Genomic DNA, 15,564 nt, shown 5'->3' with positions numbered 1-15,564 from the left:
CAATATGAGGCATAGTTTGTTGACCATATTCTCGCATATTGGGTGATCCCACTGTATTCATCACATCATGGGATATTGGAAGGATGCATGCTGTTTTGGAGGCTGATCTCTGCTACCACTGTAGCAGGTTGGGACACCTGGCACTGAAGTGTAGTGCAGCACACAGGTGTCATTTTTGCGTCGGGGAGCACAATGCAAACATCTGTTGAGGAAAACATCAAAAGATGCAAAAATTTCACACCCAAGTGTTGCAGCTGTGGAAGGGAACATAAGGCCCACTCATCCATGTCTCCCCTTCCCAAACCACAGTTGATCCTGGCACCATGACACACTGCAGACCAGGCCCCAGTAGCACAACCACAACTGCCACCACAACAAATGTCTGAGAGGTCTGTTTACAGGCTTCAGACTTCCCACAGCTGGGGAAAGTACCAAGTCTACTGCTGCATCTGTGCACTCAGCCACCAGTATGACCAGCTGAATCCCTGGCAAGTCAGTCTCCAGGTTGCAATTACAGCCAGCTCAAAAACAATATACAGGACGTCCTTAGGGATCTTCATCTGACTGTTAAAGACCTTTCCCTGAGTCTCCAGCAAGTTAAGATGCAGTTGCAGCAACAGGAGGACTATATTATCGAGTCTGGCTTAAAAAGAGAAACTTCTGTAGTTATGTGCGAAACTGCTAGGGGTTCCACTCCAGAGAAGAGCCTGTAAATGGACACATGAACAAGGAGGAGACTTGCGCAAAGCAGAGCAAAGAGGAAGACTCTGATAACTTTCCACACTTGGGTTGACAAGATTATTGAAGGTAGGATTGATGACTACACCCTGAGCTGGCATGAGTTATAACTATACTGGGGAAGTTTAGGGAGAAATTGCCTTCCAATGGCTAGCTTCACTTATAACTTTCTGACCTGGAATGTCAATGGCTTGCAAACCAGACTTACTGACCTACCTTCTTACGTTATAGTACATAACCCAAACTCAGTCATCCTACAGGTGATAGGATGTGATATGCCACATCTAGAGTTTACAATGCTTTCACCTTTGATCAGGAGGAAGGTAGCTCAAGGGGCTTGGCAATGTATGTTAAGTCAGCGAATATTATGTCACATTACATTCCTTGAAAACATGTTCAAAATGAAACACGATATATAACTGTGTGCCTGCATCTTGATGATCTACTTGTTTATATTAAGAATATGTGTGTTCAAGCTAGCTGCTTTCATGATGTGTCACTTCCTGCCTGTATGTTTGAAGAACCATCTTACTTGGTGACCTTAATGACCAGTGTCTTATGCACAAAGTGACTTTATGCAGGAAGTTTCTGTTCCACTAAGTGCGCATGCACCAAGTGCCCTTTTAGTTGCTGTGCTAAAGGTATTTGCATGTAATCTCAAGTATTGTACCATTTATCAACAACAGTTTATGAAATATATGTGTCATGGAGATAGCCGGATGTCTTCTCGACCTGTATGTAACTACAGGTCGATATATAGATATATATAAATAAATATACACGTATGTTACAGGCAGACTGTGAAATCAGTCATTTCGTGAAGTATGGTTAGTTTAATTTAGGTTTATTTAGGTTAGGTTGATCTAGGATAAGGTTAGGTTAGGTGAGTTTAGGTTTGGTTAGGTTAGATTAATTTAGGCTAAATAGAGAAGGGAACGGTAACTTCCTGCATAAAGTCACTCTGTGCATATTGCACCCAAGGCGAGTATAAAGAGAGGTTTGTGCATGTGGGGCCCAAGGAAATTGACTTGGCAACTTTTGCTCAGGCCGCCCTGGCCACGCCCCCTTACCACAGCCTATCTGTACACACACACAGGTATAAAATGCCGGTAGCTTCCTGGGCAAAAAACCTGGCATAAAACTGATACTGCGCTTATATTAGCAAAGTTAATACCCAGTTTAGGAACCTATAGTAATCTGGTATGCTTAAAAACAAAACCAACCGAAACTAAGGGGGAGAAAAACGTCCTAAATAATCCTCACTCCAACATGCCCAATGGTCATGCCTTAATGTAATAAATACGAAGCGTAATCTGAAAGACTTTATCTTGTCAAACTTCGCGATAAGGAAGACAAAGGCTAAGGCATTACTGATATGAACCTTGATTATATAAGAATTTAAATGACAAAACCAACTGCTGTTAATTACACAGTAGCAAATCCATGTTACTATACAGGGTGTCCAGCGAGTTTGTCATTAGCAACTGGTTATGATTATTCAAGACTTTCTAAGCCAAAAAAAAAAAAAAAAAAGTTCTATTAACACATGTTTTTTTGCAAGTCATACACAATTCTTCCGTACTGTTATTCATAAAAAACTATCGTGTAAACAAAGAAAACTTAAATATATTAGAAAACTAATGTAATATTCCATAAGTACATTATTTCATACATTAATGACAAAACTTGCTAAACAACCTGTATATTCAGTAGCTCATTCTGTGCAATGAAAGCAATAATCTAGTCTGATGAAAATACTGCACTTCCACAGCAATGACAGCAAAATCTAGAAAACTATCAAGTAATGCTGAAACTAAAAGAAGTATTATCATAGCATCACTTAATGGATAACTGAAAAGGTACCGAAAGCTTAAATCCCTTATTTCCAATAAAAATCTAATGTTCTGAAAGCAAAAAGTCAGCATTGGTAAAATACTTACTTTATGTGATCCTCATACGACACAGGATTGCGAATGTTGTTTCCTAGTCCTGGTAGATTTAAGGCAGAGCACAAACTGTGCTTTAAAGAGAGCTTGACATTGTTACATGACAGGTGAAAGTTAAAACACTTGGGGGGAAAAGGCATGAGCAAATGAAATGCCATGGTTTGACTTGCTTGACGTGTGATAGATCTTTTCTTTTGCAGGCATCTATAGCCACTTTCATGTTGGTTTCGCGGAAAAACATAAAAAGATGCAAACTTCTTTCTCTTTCTCGAATTAACTCTGAATGTAGCAACAGCACAACACAAAACTGCAACAAATATGTAGATCGTAAATGCAAAAAAACCGCTTTCCCGGCAGGACACGTGTGGTAAGGGGGCGGAGCTAGTGACATCATATTAGCTAGCCAATCAGGACACAGATGGGACTGCCACATACTGCTATATAGAGAATTACTGTTATTATTTATTTGGTGTTAATAAAAGTATCAGGAATAACGAAGTGTTTAATCTACCACGGAAGAGATAGGCGCAGCGTGTGAGGCGGTTTGTGGTGTGAGGAGGAGATGCAAGGGTGTGCAAGGGACAGCATGGTGGAATGATGAGGTGAAACAAGCTGTGGAACAAAAGAAGAAGGCATATAGTGAATGGTTAGCGAGTAGAGGTAGGGGAGAAGATGAGAGAGAGAAGAGAGAGGTATATGTGAGCAGGAGAAGGGAGGTTAAGAGACTGGTGAAGGAGAGTAAAAAGAAAGTGGATGAAGAGTTTGGGAGGAATCTGAGTGTGAAATGGAGGGAGAGTAAGAAATTGATTTGGAAGGAGGTAAAGAAATTAAGGCAGTGTGAAAGGGGAAATAGTAGGGGAGTGAAAGATAGGAATAATAGATTGTTGGTGGAGAAGAGAGAGAAATTGAGGAGATGGAAGGAGCACTTTGAGGATTTGTTGAATGTAGAGAGTGAAAGCAGTGCGAGTATAAGTGGTTGGGGAATGGCTGGGAGAAGAAGAGATGAGAGGAGGGAGGAAGAGATCAGTAGGGCGGAAGTAGTGGAAGCGACGAAGAAGATTAAGTTGGGAAAGGCCCCAGGAATTGATGGAGTGTGTGGTGAAATGCTTAAGTATGGGGGTGAGATTGTTGTGGAGTGGATATGGAAGTTGTGTAGATTGGCTTGGGAAGAGGGAAGGGTTCCAGAGGACTGGAAATCAGGTATAATTGTTCCTTTATACAAAGGAAAAGGAGAGAGAGAAGTATGTGGTAACCATAGGGGTATTTGCCTACTTAGTGTGACTGTTAAAATATATGGTAGAATACTCATTGATAGGGTTAGGCATATGACAGAGGAGCTAGTTGGCGAAGAAGAAGGGGGATTTAGGAAGGGAAAAGGGTGTGTAGATCAGATATTTGTTCTAAGATGTTTAGTGGAGAAGTATCTAGAGAAGGGAAGGAAAGTGTATGCTGCCTTCATGGACTTGGAGAAAGCTTATGACAGAATAGATAGGCAAGGTATGTGGAAGGTATTAAGAATATATGGAGTGGAGGGGAAATTGTTGAGTGCTGTGAAGAGTATGTACGAGGGAGCTAGGGCTACGGTGCGAGTGGATGGTGAGCTGAGTGAGTTCTTTGATCTCAATGTGGGACTGAAACAGGGTTGTGTGATGTCTCCATGGCTGTTTAATATATACATGGATGGGGTTGTAAAGGAGGTGCAGGGTAGGGCAGTGGATGTGGGGGTGGCTCTAATGAATGAGGGTGAGATTTGGAAGCTTCCGGTGTTGCTGTTTGCTGATGATACAGTACTGTTGAGTGAAGATGAATGGGAGTTGCAAGGTTTGGTGAATGAATTTGGGACAGTGTGTAGGAGGAGGAATCTGAAAGTTAATGTAAACAAAAGTAAAGTTATGGTGTTTGAAAGGAATGAAGTCACAGAGTGTGCAGTGAGGTTGGATGGTGAGGATATGGAGAATGTGAGTGCATTCAAGTACTTGGGTAGTGTGATAAGTAAGGATGGAACTTTGGGGGATGAAGTGCGTGAAAAGGTACAGCAGGGAAGGAAGGTTGTTGGTACACTGAAAGCAGTGATGAGAAATAGGGAGGTGAGTATGGAAGTTAAGAAGTCACTGCATGATAGTATTGTGATCCCTACTCTGACGTATGGAAGCGAGGCATGAACCTTGCAAGAGGGGAACAAGTCAAGAGTGAGAGCAGTGGAAATGAGTTACTTGAGAGGAGCATGTGGAGTGACATGGAGGGACAGGTTGACGAATGAAGAAGTGAAGGAACGCTGTGGGGTGGATGTGGATGTGGTTGAGAAGATTAGGAGAAATACACTGAGGTGGTTTGGACATGTGAAGAGAATGGAGAATGAAAGACTGACTAAGAGGGTGTATGTAGGTGAGGTGGAGGGAGGGAGAGGGAGAGGTAGACCGAGGATGAGGTGGAGGGATGGAGTTGAGAAGTATATGAGGGAGGGGGGGGTGAGTTGGGGGGAGGGTAGTCAAATGGTGGGTGACAGAGCGACTTGGAGGCGTTTTGTCTGCGGCCACCCTTTGCGGGATTAGGGCGTCGGGCTATAGATAGATAGATAGATAGATTAATCTACCATTAAACCTTAAAAAGTCAATGGGAAAAAAGTAATTTTCAAAATGTGTTACTACAGAGCTCAATGAGAATGAAGACACCTCTCTTTATACACACCTTGATTGCACCGGTATACAGACCTTAGCAGTGTTAAAACATCAAATGGTAATGGTATACGTTGGAAGAATTTTCTTGATGCCTTCTTCATTATTATCCTTGTCTTATTCTACCGGTGTCATATTGACAGAGCGACTTATGCTGGAAGTTATCGTTCTGCTCAGTGCGCATGCGCCGAGTGCCCTTTTAGTTGCTGGCTAAAAGCATCCACATATTATCTCAAGTATTGTGCCATTTATCAACAATATTTTATGAAATACATGTGTTAGGGAAATAGCTGGATGTCTTATCGACCTATAGGTAACTATAGGTCGATATACAGATATATATTGCTTACTTGAATTACTTGAAGAAGTCTAGAGGCCAAGGCCTCACAGTCGTGGTGGTCCACCACTGCACCCCAGTCCTGTGTCCCTTTGTTTGAAGTCCAGTTGGTCTAGGATAGAGTTTGAGGCTGCCCTGCAGAGTTGGGTGTAACCAGGGACAGGAGGTTCGTCTGGTATCTCCCCCAGGAATCTGTCCAGAGCTCTCTTGAAGACCTCTACCGAGCAGCCCTTTTTTTCTCTCAGTTCTTTGGGGAGGCAGTTAAAGATTTTTGGTCCATTTATGTTGAAACTGTATCCTAAGAGGGTTTTAATCTTGTGTGGTGCCTGGCTGGGTGGTGCTCTTCTTGCACACTGCTGTCCAGCACGGTCACTTGGATGTAGAACTATTCCTGATGGATTTGGAACTAGTCCCTCCAGGATTTTCCAGACATAGATGGCCATATATCTCTCTCTCCTTCTCTGCTGAGAGTACATTTTCAGGGATTTTAGCCTGCTCCAATAATCAAGTGACTTCATTCCCCTGATCTGGCATGTGAAGAGATGCTGGACAGATTCTTGGGCTTGAATGTCAGCAACCTTATGGGGTGACCAGAGCTGGATGCAGCAATCCAGGATGGGTTGGACAAGTGCCTTCCATAGGATTACAAGGCATTCCGCTTCTCTTGTACCGAAAGTTCTTAGTATCCACCCAGCTACTTTGTTTTCTTTACTGTTTCTTGAATGTGGCGCTGAAAAATTCCATCTTCACTAAGATAAACTCCCAGGCATTTGACTTCACTGCTGGTGCTTATGGCTTGTCCATCTTCAGTGTAGATATCCGTAGAGCTTTTTAGATTTTCCAAGGGACCACATCTGAGCAGCTCAAATTTATCACTGTTAAAGACCATGTTGTTTTTCCTTGCCCAGCTATATACAGTATTCAGATCCTTTTGTAGTTCCTTCACATCCTCTAGTGATTTGACATTTTTACTAAGGTTTGTTTCATCAGCCAACGGCCATACCACGTTGAGTACACCGCTTCCCGTTCGATCAGCGAAGTTAAGCAACGTTGGGTCTGGTTAGTACTTGGATGGGTGACCGCCTGGGAACACCAGATGCTGTTGGCATCCCTACGTCAAGTGGGGTTGGTGGAGGATTAGTGCCCCTCCCTGTAAAACAATTAACTCTAAGCCCTTGGCCACCCTGTCTGAGATACATGGCGTCTGGCAATGAATGAATGAATGAATGAATGGTTTCATCAGCAAATGATGAGTGTAAGGTGCTGAATCTCTTCATCAATGTGCATCATCAGACAAGGAAAAGAAGTGGCCCCAATACTGAGCCCTGCGGTACTCTGCTAACTACTGGTCTTTCTGATGATGACACTCCATTTGCTTTGACAGTCTGGCTTCTGGAGGTCAAGAAGTCATGCAACCAGATGCCAAGATTACCAGTGATTCCCAAGGTTCTCAGCTTGTGGAGTATTCCATGATCAACTTTGTCAAAGGCCTTGGCAAAATCAAGGAATACCACATCAATGTTACTGCCAGCCGCCAGTTGGATTAATAGGTGATCGTGATGTAGCAGCTGAGTGACATGACCTCCCTTTACAAAAACCATGTTGACTATTGTTTATTAGCGTTTGGTCCTCTAGGTAGTCAACATGGTTCCTTACAATCTTTTCAAATATTTTGATTATGTGGGATGTTAAGGCCACTGGACGATAATTTTTGGAAAGACCTCTTTCTCCCCCATTTAAGTATTGGTGTCTGTTATACAGATTGTGAAATCAGTCATTTTGTGAAATAAATTTAGTTTAATTTAGTTAGGTTGATCTAGCATAAAGTTAGGTTAGTTTAGGTTTGGTTAGGTTAGATTAATTTAGGCTAAATACAGAAGGGAACGGTAACTTCCTGCATAAAGTCACTCCGTGCATACGACACCGGCAACTTTGGTATACCAGCTGCCTAGCATTGACCAACTCCAGTTATCCTCCGTAATGTTGTTGATATTGCTATACTTACAGGTGTTAATGTTTTATTCATGTTCAAGAAGGTGTTTCTTATCCTTGGGCTTGACTATGTTTAGTCGCATATCCCTCCTAAACAGACAGCCAATAGGCTTCATGCTTTTGTTTACGTTCCAGTCGATGACGTACAATACTTTCAACGACGTATAGTCTTGTAAAGTAAGGTACCTACTGTCTTCTCTGATATTAATTTTCTCACTTAAAATAGCAAATTGAAATAGAATTATTATATTACGTATATAATGGCAGACTGTGGTTAAAAATATAATTTAATAGTATACTGAACATGAGAAGAAAATACTCTGCCTCATAGGGTTCTAAAGTTGTTATTGTTGTCTGCGCAGCTGATGGGGTTGTGGGTTGGTGGGTGGGGGAAAGGCAGACTGAGGATGAGGGGGTAGGAGGGAAAGGGAAGAGGGTTAGGAGAGCAGAGAAGACGACGACCAGTCCCGTGGAGAAGAAACCCCAGGGTCGTATGAGAGGGAGAAGTGCAGTGAGACAGGCGTGATGGCAGACGAGGCCCTCATGTCAGCCGCCCCCGCCAGATCACAATCATTTCACACCTTTAATTCTCCACAGACTTCAGCCAGCAAGAATGGTAACAATGTAAGTAATTTTATATCAGGTAAACAGGCCTTTGTTCAGTTAATGTACAGAAAAGGCAAAAATACGACAGGCGTAGGCCTCTACACTGTTCTTGGTGAGAATAAGGTAAATTTTCGTATTTACACCCAACTCCCAAAGAAGCTTAAACTTATATTTTTCCGAAGGATTTTAGTGTTTTTCGTTTGAATCTAATAATAATTTCTGTCGGAAATCACTTTTTATTGCGGTCCCTCCCCCCACAAGAATAATGGGGACCTGTTGGGAAGCGGGGTTTTGGGTGAGGGAAACACACAAAAACGAGCAATTTCTGACTGAAACTGGTATCAGATTCAAACGAAAAACACTAAAGTCCTTTGGAAAAATATAATTTAAAGCTTCTTGGGGAGTTCACGTTTTCTAACTGGGGGGCTTTGCCCCCCAGCCCTGGCCCTGCTTCCTAACTAGGGGGCTTCACCTCCCATACCCCCTATGACATTAACCAAACCTCATCTAACCTAACCTAACCGGTAAATACGAAATAATGCCTTTACGTACCAGTTTAGAGTTCCTGAAGTAGTTAACTTTGCAGCCTTCACTGTTCATGGCTGGAGACGAACTGACTTTCAAATCCTGCGGGCCCTAGCGTGAGGCATTTGAAATCCTGCTTTGTGATTGGCCGAATCATGTGCGACGCATGCGCTTTATCCACCCACACAACGCACAAACAAACACACACAACTGTCTGACCACGGCAGGGGAAATATGGCTGTCTCCCATTGAAAATAATAACAATAGATATTGCATAATTCATCAACGGTTGATTTACGACGGAAGTCCCATAGAAGAAAAAAGGCTTAGAATTGCGTAATGTATAAGGTGAGTTAGCCCATTTTCTTGTCAGTGAGTGAAGTAGAGGGACTGTAAGAAAATGTTCAGGAAAGAGATGATGAGAGTAAGACAGGGCGGAAGTGAAATTAGCAGGGGAGTAAAAGATAAAAATGGTCGATTACTAGTGGAGAAGGGAGAATAAGTGAGCAGATGGAGAGAACACCTTAAAGAATTGTTGAACATAGAGGATGGAAGTAATGTGAGTATAAGTGGCTGGGAGAAGGAAGGAGGTGAGAAGACAGGAAGAAATCAGTAGGATAGAAGTTGTGGAAGCAATGAAGAAAGTTAAATTAGGGAAAGCCCCAGGAATTGATGGAGTGTGTGGTGAAATGCTGAAGTATGGGGGAGAGATAGTAGTAGAATGGATGTGGAAGATGTGCAAATTGGCCTGGGAGGAAGGTAGAGTCCTGGAGGATTGGAAGTGAGGTATAATTATTCCCTTGTACAAAGGAAAAGGGGAAAAAGAAGTGTGTGGTAATCATAGGGGCATTTGTCTTCTTAGTATAATAGGAAAAGTGTATAGTAGGATACTCATTGACAGAGTTAGAGAAAGAACAGAGGAATTAGTTGGAGAAGAACAGGGAGGCTTTAGGAAGAGAAGAGGTTGTGTAGATCAGATATTCCTTCCGAGATCTTAGGTGGAGAAGTTTCTAGAGAAGGGAAAGAAGTTGTATGCGACTTTCATGGATTTGGAGAAAGCATATGACAGGGTGGATAGCCAAGGATTGTGGAAAGTATTAAGAATATATGGAGTAGATGGGAAGTTGATGAATGCTGTGAAGAGTATGTGGGATGGTGCTATGGGTGCAGTGCGTGTGGATGGTGAACTGAGTGAATGTTTCTCTTTGAAGTTTGGGTTGAAACAGGGATGTGTCATGTCTCCATGGGTGTTCAGTCTGTACATGGATGGGGTAATAAAAGAGGTACAAGGTAGGGTAGTGAATGTTAGAGTGGCCCTGGTGAGAGATGGTAGTGTTTGGAAACTCCCTGTACTGTTGTTTGCAGATGATACTGTGTTGTTGAGTGAAGACGAAGGGGAGCTGCAGGGCTTGGTGGATGAGTTTGGGAGAGTGTGTAAGAAACAGAATCTAAAGGTGAATGTTGGGAAGAGTAGAGTGATGGTCTTTGAGAGAGGTGAAGTCAGTGAATGTACATCGAGGTTGGATGGTTAGGAATTGGAAAATGTGAGTACGGTACGTTTAAGTTCTTGGGTAGTGTGATGAGTAAGGATGGAGGTTTGGAGGGTGAAGTGCTTGAAAGAGTACAGGAGGGAAGAAGGGTTGCTGGTTCTTTGAAGGCAGTGATAAGAAACAGGGAAGTGAGCATGGAAGTGAAAAAGTTACTACATGACAGTACACTCAACCCTCGGCTATCACGGGTTCCGCTATAGCGTATCTCGCTATCATGCCTATATAAAAAACTACCCAAATACCTTTATCACGCACTAAATGCCTGCTATTGCGCACCGGAAATGCTCGAAATTTTCAAGAAGGCCTGGCTCCGGTGCTCCGCCCAGCCAACAAAAGCTTCACTCCGTGATTGGTCGTGTGACGTCAGCGCCAGCCAAGCGCTGACTGGCCGCCCGACCGAGTCTCCTGCCCGCCAAACCATTCAAGTGCCACCCTCAGACCGTGAACAGTGACAGCGAGAACAATAACCTTTTTTATGATATGGCCCTCCCTGTCCCACTACCATCACCCAACATAATGCTGCGGCACATGGCAGGGAAATAAAGAAAAGGAGGAACCTAAGTTATGCAGATAAACTGGAAATGTGAAACTTATAGACAATGGAGAGACCAAGCGAAGTGTGGGGAAGAAATATAACATCAGTGAATCAACTGTGAGGGGTATTTATAAGAATCATGATCACATCATAAAACATGCTCATTTTTGGACTGTTGTATGTTAATATGTGGTACAAAATGGGTATCTTAGGGGTAAAGATTGAGGTCATGGCACCAATTAGAATTATTTCCATAAGTTCTTCAATTCGGCTATCACGGTTTCGGCTATAGCGCAGCCATAGCAGGACCAATTGGGAGTGATAGCCGAGGGTTGAGTGTATTGTGATACCAACTCTAACGTATGGAAGTGAAGCTTGGACTTTGTTGGAAGGACACAAGTCAAGAGTGAGAGCAGTGGAAATGAGTTTTTTAAGAGGAGCCTGTGGAGTCACGTGGAGAGACAGGCCGACAAATGAGGATATAAAGGAACATTGTGGTGTGGATGTGGATGTGATAGGAAGCATTAGGAGGAACACACTGAGGTGGTTTGGCCATGTGGAGAGGCTGGAGGGTGAAAGACTGACGAAGAGAGTGTATGTGAGTGAGGTGGAGGGAGGGGGAGGCCGAGGATGAGATGGAGGGATGGGGTGGAGAGGTATATGAGAGGGGGGTGTGTGAGTTGGGAGCAGGGCAGTGAAATGGCGAGGGACAGGGCGACGTGGAGGCGATTTGTTTGTGGCCACCCCGAATGGGATTGAGGCATCTGGCAATAGATAGATAGATAGAGTTGGGTGTAAATAGGAAATATACCCAGAATAACAGGCTCCAACAAGTTATTTTTCATATTTTGTTTTGGTGAGTAGATTATACCTTATTTCTGCTATAGGTTTAGTTAGGTTATGTTGGAGTTACTTGCTTGGTTAAGCTAGATTCCAGTAATAGGATTAGTAGATTTGAATTGTTAAGCTGGTGAAGTTAGGTTTCGGGGGTTGGGGTTTGGATAGCTACAGTAATATTGGGAGATAGATTAGGGGAACAGTTTTCATGATAATTGGGAGTAACTCATCACTTGGTATCCTGATGTTGTTGCATAGCGTCACACATGGTTTAACCTGTATTGGCATATGTGTTGCTCGGCAATTACACAATCAGCATTGGAAAAAACAAAAACATACCATACCTATTTCACAGGACATATTCTTCATTGCAGATCTGTGTCTTAGTGTTTATATGTAAAAGCTGTTTAATTCTGTCTGTATGTATCTTGGTGTTGACTGTAGGGCTGTCACCACCTGGAGGCCTGGAGCCCACCCAGAGGCTGATGAAGAGAACTCGAGCTAAAAACGGTGGAGGAGTCCAGATCTCCTGAGGAAGACACATGTGGCGTAAAAGTGGGTGCCGTTGCTGATGGCTCAGGCCCACTTCACCAAGGAGTATTGGGAGAGAGAAGTCTGCGATTCCAAGGACAGCTAGATGATCTGTCAAATTGATGCAGGTGAAGTAGAAGTGAGGGCAGTACAGTGTGAAGTGGGCTGTGGTCTACTCTTGGTTTCAGCACCTCTGGCAATAAGGGTCCAGGACTAGTCTGAGTCAGTGGAGATGAGAAGCCAGGCCTACGTGCTCAGTGCACAGTAGGATAAGTGCGACATCCAGGACATAGGAAGATGCTCAGACCCAAGGGTGATTTGACGAGTCCGTACAATATGGCAGGAAGACAAACCTCCAGGTCAGCATCCCAGACTGCACTGCAGGCTGCTACCAGATGATGATGTGTAGCATTTGTGAGAGGCAGAGGCTCTGGGAATGAAGACAAGACCATCCATGCTGTGGTATCTGCGATCTCACTGCCCCTTATGCCGACTTGGGAGGGGACCTACTTAAAGTAGACCTCTCGGCCCCTGCTGAGAAGGATGCGAATTAAGGCGTGGATATCATGAATCAGATGTCTTGTCAAGTGAGGTCATGTGGAGACAGTGAAATAAAGAGCTGCCAAACAGTTGGTGTAGAATACCGCTTTCTGAGGTTGGAGGTGGGAGTTGAGGAAATCAAGGGCCTTAAGAAGAACGGACTTCTCATGGTGGATCCAACCACCAGGTTTGGCAAATGGGAGACTTTGCTACATAGGCTACACTGCTGCTGCTGATGCCACAGGGGCCAGGGAGTGGAAGCCGTCCGTGTAGATTTCCAGGTGTCCTGCATAGGTGGTGGATGCCAGCTCCTGGTAGACGTGGGAGGGTGAAATGTCCATTTTGAGACTTGAAGGACTTGCTGAGTTGAAATGAGACCATGGTTGAGAGGTCCCACCAAGGAGAGAGAGGAGGCACTGACACCAGAGGTTGATGAAGAGGTGGCTGGAGTGATAGTGTCTGGTATGCTTCGAGGGCTTGGACTAACAAGGGCCGTCTGGACCTGATGGGCCAAGTCAGGTTTGAAGAGTCAAGCACCGCAGCAGCATGGAGAGCTGGTAGTGGGTGGTGAGGGGTAGACTGTTGGATGACTAAGAAGTGTCTGCAGGTAAGTTTCACCCTCGTGAGAAGGGCAGAGGGAATACCACTTTCACCCATCAGAGACACAGCAGGGGAAGAATGAAATGCCCCAAGTGCTATCCTCAGTGCCATTTTTCAAATAGGATCTAGCTTCTGGAGTTGGATGTTGGAAGCCGAGCCATAGAGTGCAGATCCGTAGTTTAGCTTGGCTAGTATGGTGGTTCTCTAGTGGGCCAAGAACAGGTCACAACTGGCACTCTGGTGTGACCCTGCCCACCTCTTCTTAACATCCAGCCGCTTGATGCTAAAATTCCACAAATATATACTCTACATGTCAGCTCCAGGCATGTTCCCTGACCACTGGCACCACCTCTGATCTGATCTTGACAGCTGGTTGTGAAGGCAGGCGGCACAGCATAAATGCCATCATTGCACTTTTGGGGACAGTTACCTCCATATCCCACCTGTGGCTCTGTTCCTCGAAGCCAGACCTGCTAATTGCAGACATCACTCGGCCTGCCTCAGCAAGGGTGGCCACTTGCCTGACAGTGGTGACATCCTCAGAATAAATTGGGTGGCATCAGAAGAGCAAGGCAATTATGACATCAGGACTTTGAAGATGAGGGGATTGAGTGGTGATCCTTGAAATACCCCTTGGCCAATTGGGTGTGGACTGTAGGGGGCCCCACTAGTTAACACCCTAAAGCTGCATTTCGATAGGTAGTCACAGAACCATGCTAGAGGGGAGCCAGTGACCCCCAGTCATGAGAGCCTCAGGAGAATACCCAGGTTAGGGGCCAAGTCAAATGCCCCCTTCAAGTTTATAAAGATGGTGATCATAAATAACCCTCTGCATTGTCATGAATCAGGTGCTCCATTTGGCACGTGATGTCCATGGTATGATGATGAGGGTGAAATCCACACTGTTCCTCTAAGAGAAGTGACTGGGATTCCAGTCACCATGAGAGATGACACCACCATCTCCTCCAGCAGCTTCCCCACACAGGAAAGCAGAGCTATGTGCCTGTAGGATGATGGGGTAGTAGGGTCTCATCCTAGTTTGGGGATGGCAGCAGCAAGGTTTCTTTCCAGTCCCTTGGGAACACATCCTGACACCAGCTGTGGTTGAAGATGTCCGGGAGGCTGTCCAGTAGTTGAACTCAGTGGCCACTATGTCTTGACCCACAGCCCAACCAGAAGGTAGGGTGGCCAGCGCTCTGGCCAGCTTAAAAGTTTGGAATGGGCAACCTACATCAAAGGCAGTTGGTGTTGTGGTACTGTACTCCACTGAATTTCCTCTTCATAGGTGGATGGTGAGTGCAAGGCAGGCAGGAAGCTAAACCAAGTTCAGCATCCAGGCAGTGATACTGTTCCCTCAGAGTCTTGCATGGGTGTCAGCTCCAGGCTTGATGACAGGCTTTGACCGCGGCAGCACATGCCTTCGTCCACCATGGGACTCCCACTTGCTGAAGCAGTGACAAGATGACCACTGAAAGACCTACCCCCATGCCTCCACTAACAGTTGAGAAATTTCCTGGATAGTCAAACCTGGAGGGTCCCAGCTATCCAGGAAGCATCCAGATACCTTGGTCACATAAGCAGTCCATTTGTCACCCTGCAGCTTCCAGCAGGGCTGACTTGCCCTGGATAGCTTTGGCAACTATCTACACCAAACTACATGCACAGTACACACTACACTTCCTATTCAAAATTCAACAAAAATGGCGCCTCTTCATCAAGCCTCGGAGTCCCCAGGGGGGGGACCATAAATGCCCCCACCATCCGCCCCTCTCCCGGTGATGACTCGAGGTGCCTGGAACCACTGTCTGACTCTCTTCTTCTTCATTTCTGCAACATTCGCGGCCTTTCCTCTAACTTTCGCTCTGTTGAGCACCACCTCTCCTCCTCTAAACTTCACCTTCTGTTTCTAACGGAGACTCAGCTGTCTGAGGCAACTGACAGCAATCCCTTTTCTGTATCCTCCTACTTTCTCTATACTCATTTCAAAGCCAAAGGTGGCTGTTGTGTATATATACGCAACGACTTATCTTGCTCTCGTGTTCTTGAACTCGATTCATCTGAATTCTCTACACTCTGGCTTCGGCTTTCCTGTCATTCTCTGACTAAATATATCTGTGCTGTTTACTTATCCCCTAATTCTACTGACTATCAA

The 15,564-nt window shown here is 44.5% G+C and overlaps 1 protein-coding gene and 1 non-coding gene across 3 annotated transcripts in view; both read left to right on the top strand.

Annotated features, from left to right (window-relative positions):
- The first annotated feature begins 6,685 nt into the window (after nt 1–6,685).
- LOC145402391 (5S ribosomal RNA) lies at nt 6,686–6,804 on the top strand. The gene has a single exon (XR_013897748.1). It is a non-coding gene; the product is annotated as a 5S ribosomal RNA (ribosomal RNA).
- A 1,280-nt stretch (nt 6,805–8,084) lies between these two features.
- LOC145402103 (E3 ubiquitin-protein ligase TRIM23-like) overlaps nt 8,085–15,564 on the top strand; it is a 75,317-nt gene continuing 67,837 nt past the window's right edge. For both annotated transcript variants that reach the window (XM_080274221.1, XM_080274220.1), the window contains exon 1: nt 8,085–8,312. In XM_080274221.1, the coding sequence (XP_080130347.1) occupies nt 8,214–8,312 (99 nt within the window). In that variant the 5' untranslated portion in view covers nt 8,085–8,213. The remainder of the gene's footprint in view (nt 8,313–15,564) is intronic.

The sequence above is a fragment of the Coenobita brevimanus genome, chromosome 57 (assembly GCF_032717465.1).
Source record: "Coenobita brevimanus isolate Jiangsu-jjx chromosome 57, ASM3271746v2, whole genome shotgun sequence".
In the NCBI taxonomy this organism is placed as follows: Eukaryota; Metazoa; Arthropoda; class Malacostraca; order Decapoda; family Coenobitidae; genus Coenobita; species Coenobita brevimanus.
This window is presented reverse-complemented; position numbering and strand designations above follow the sequence as displayed.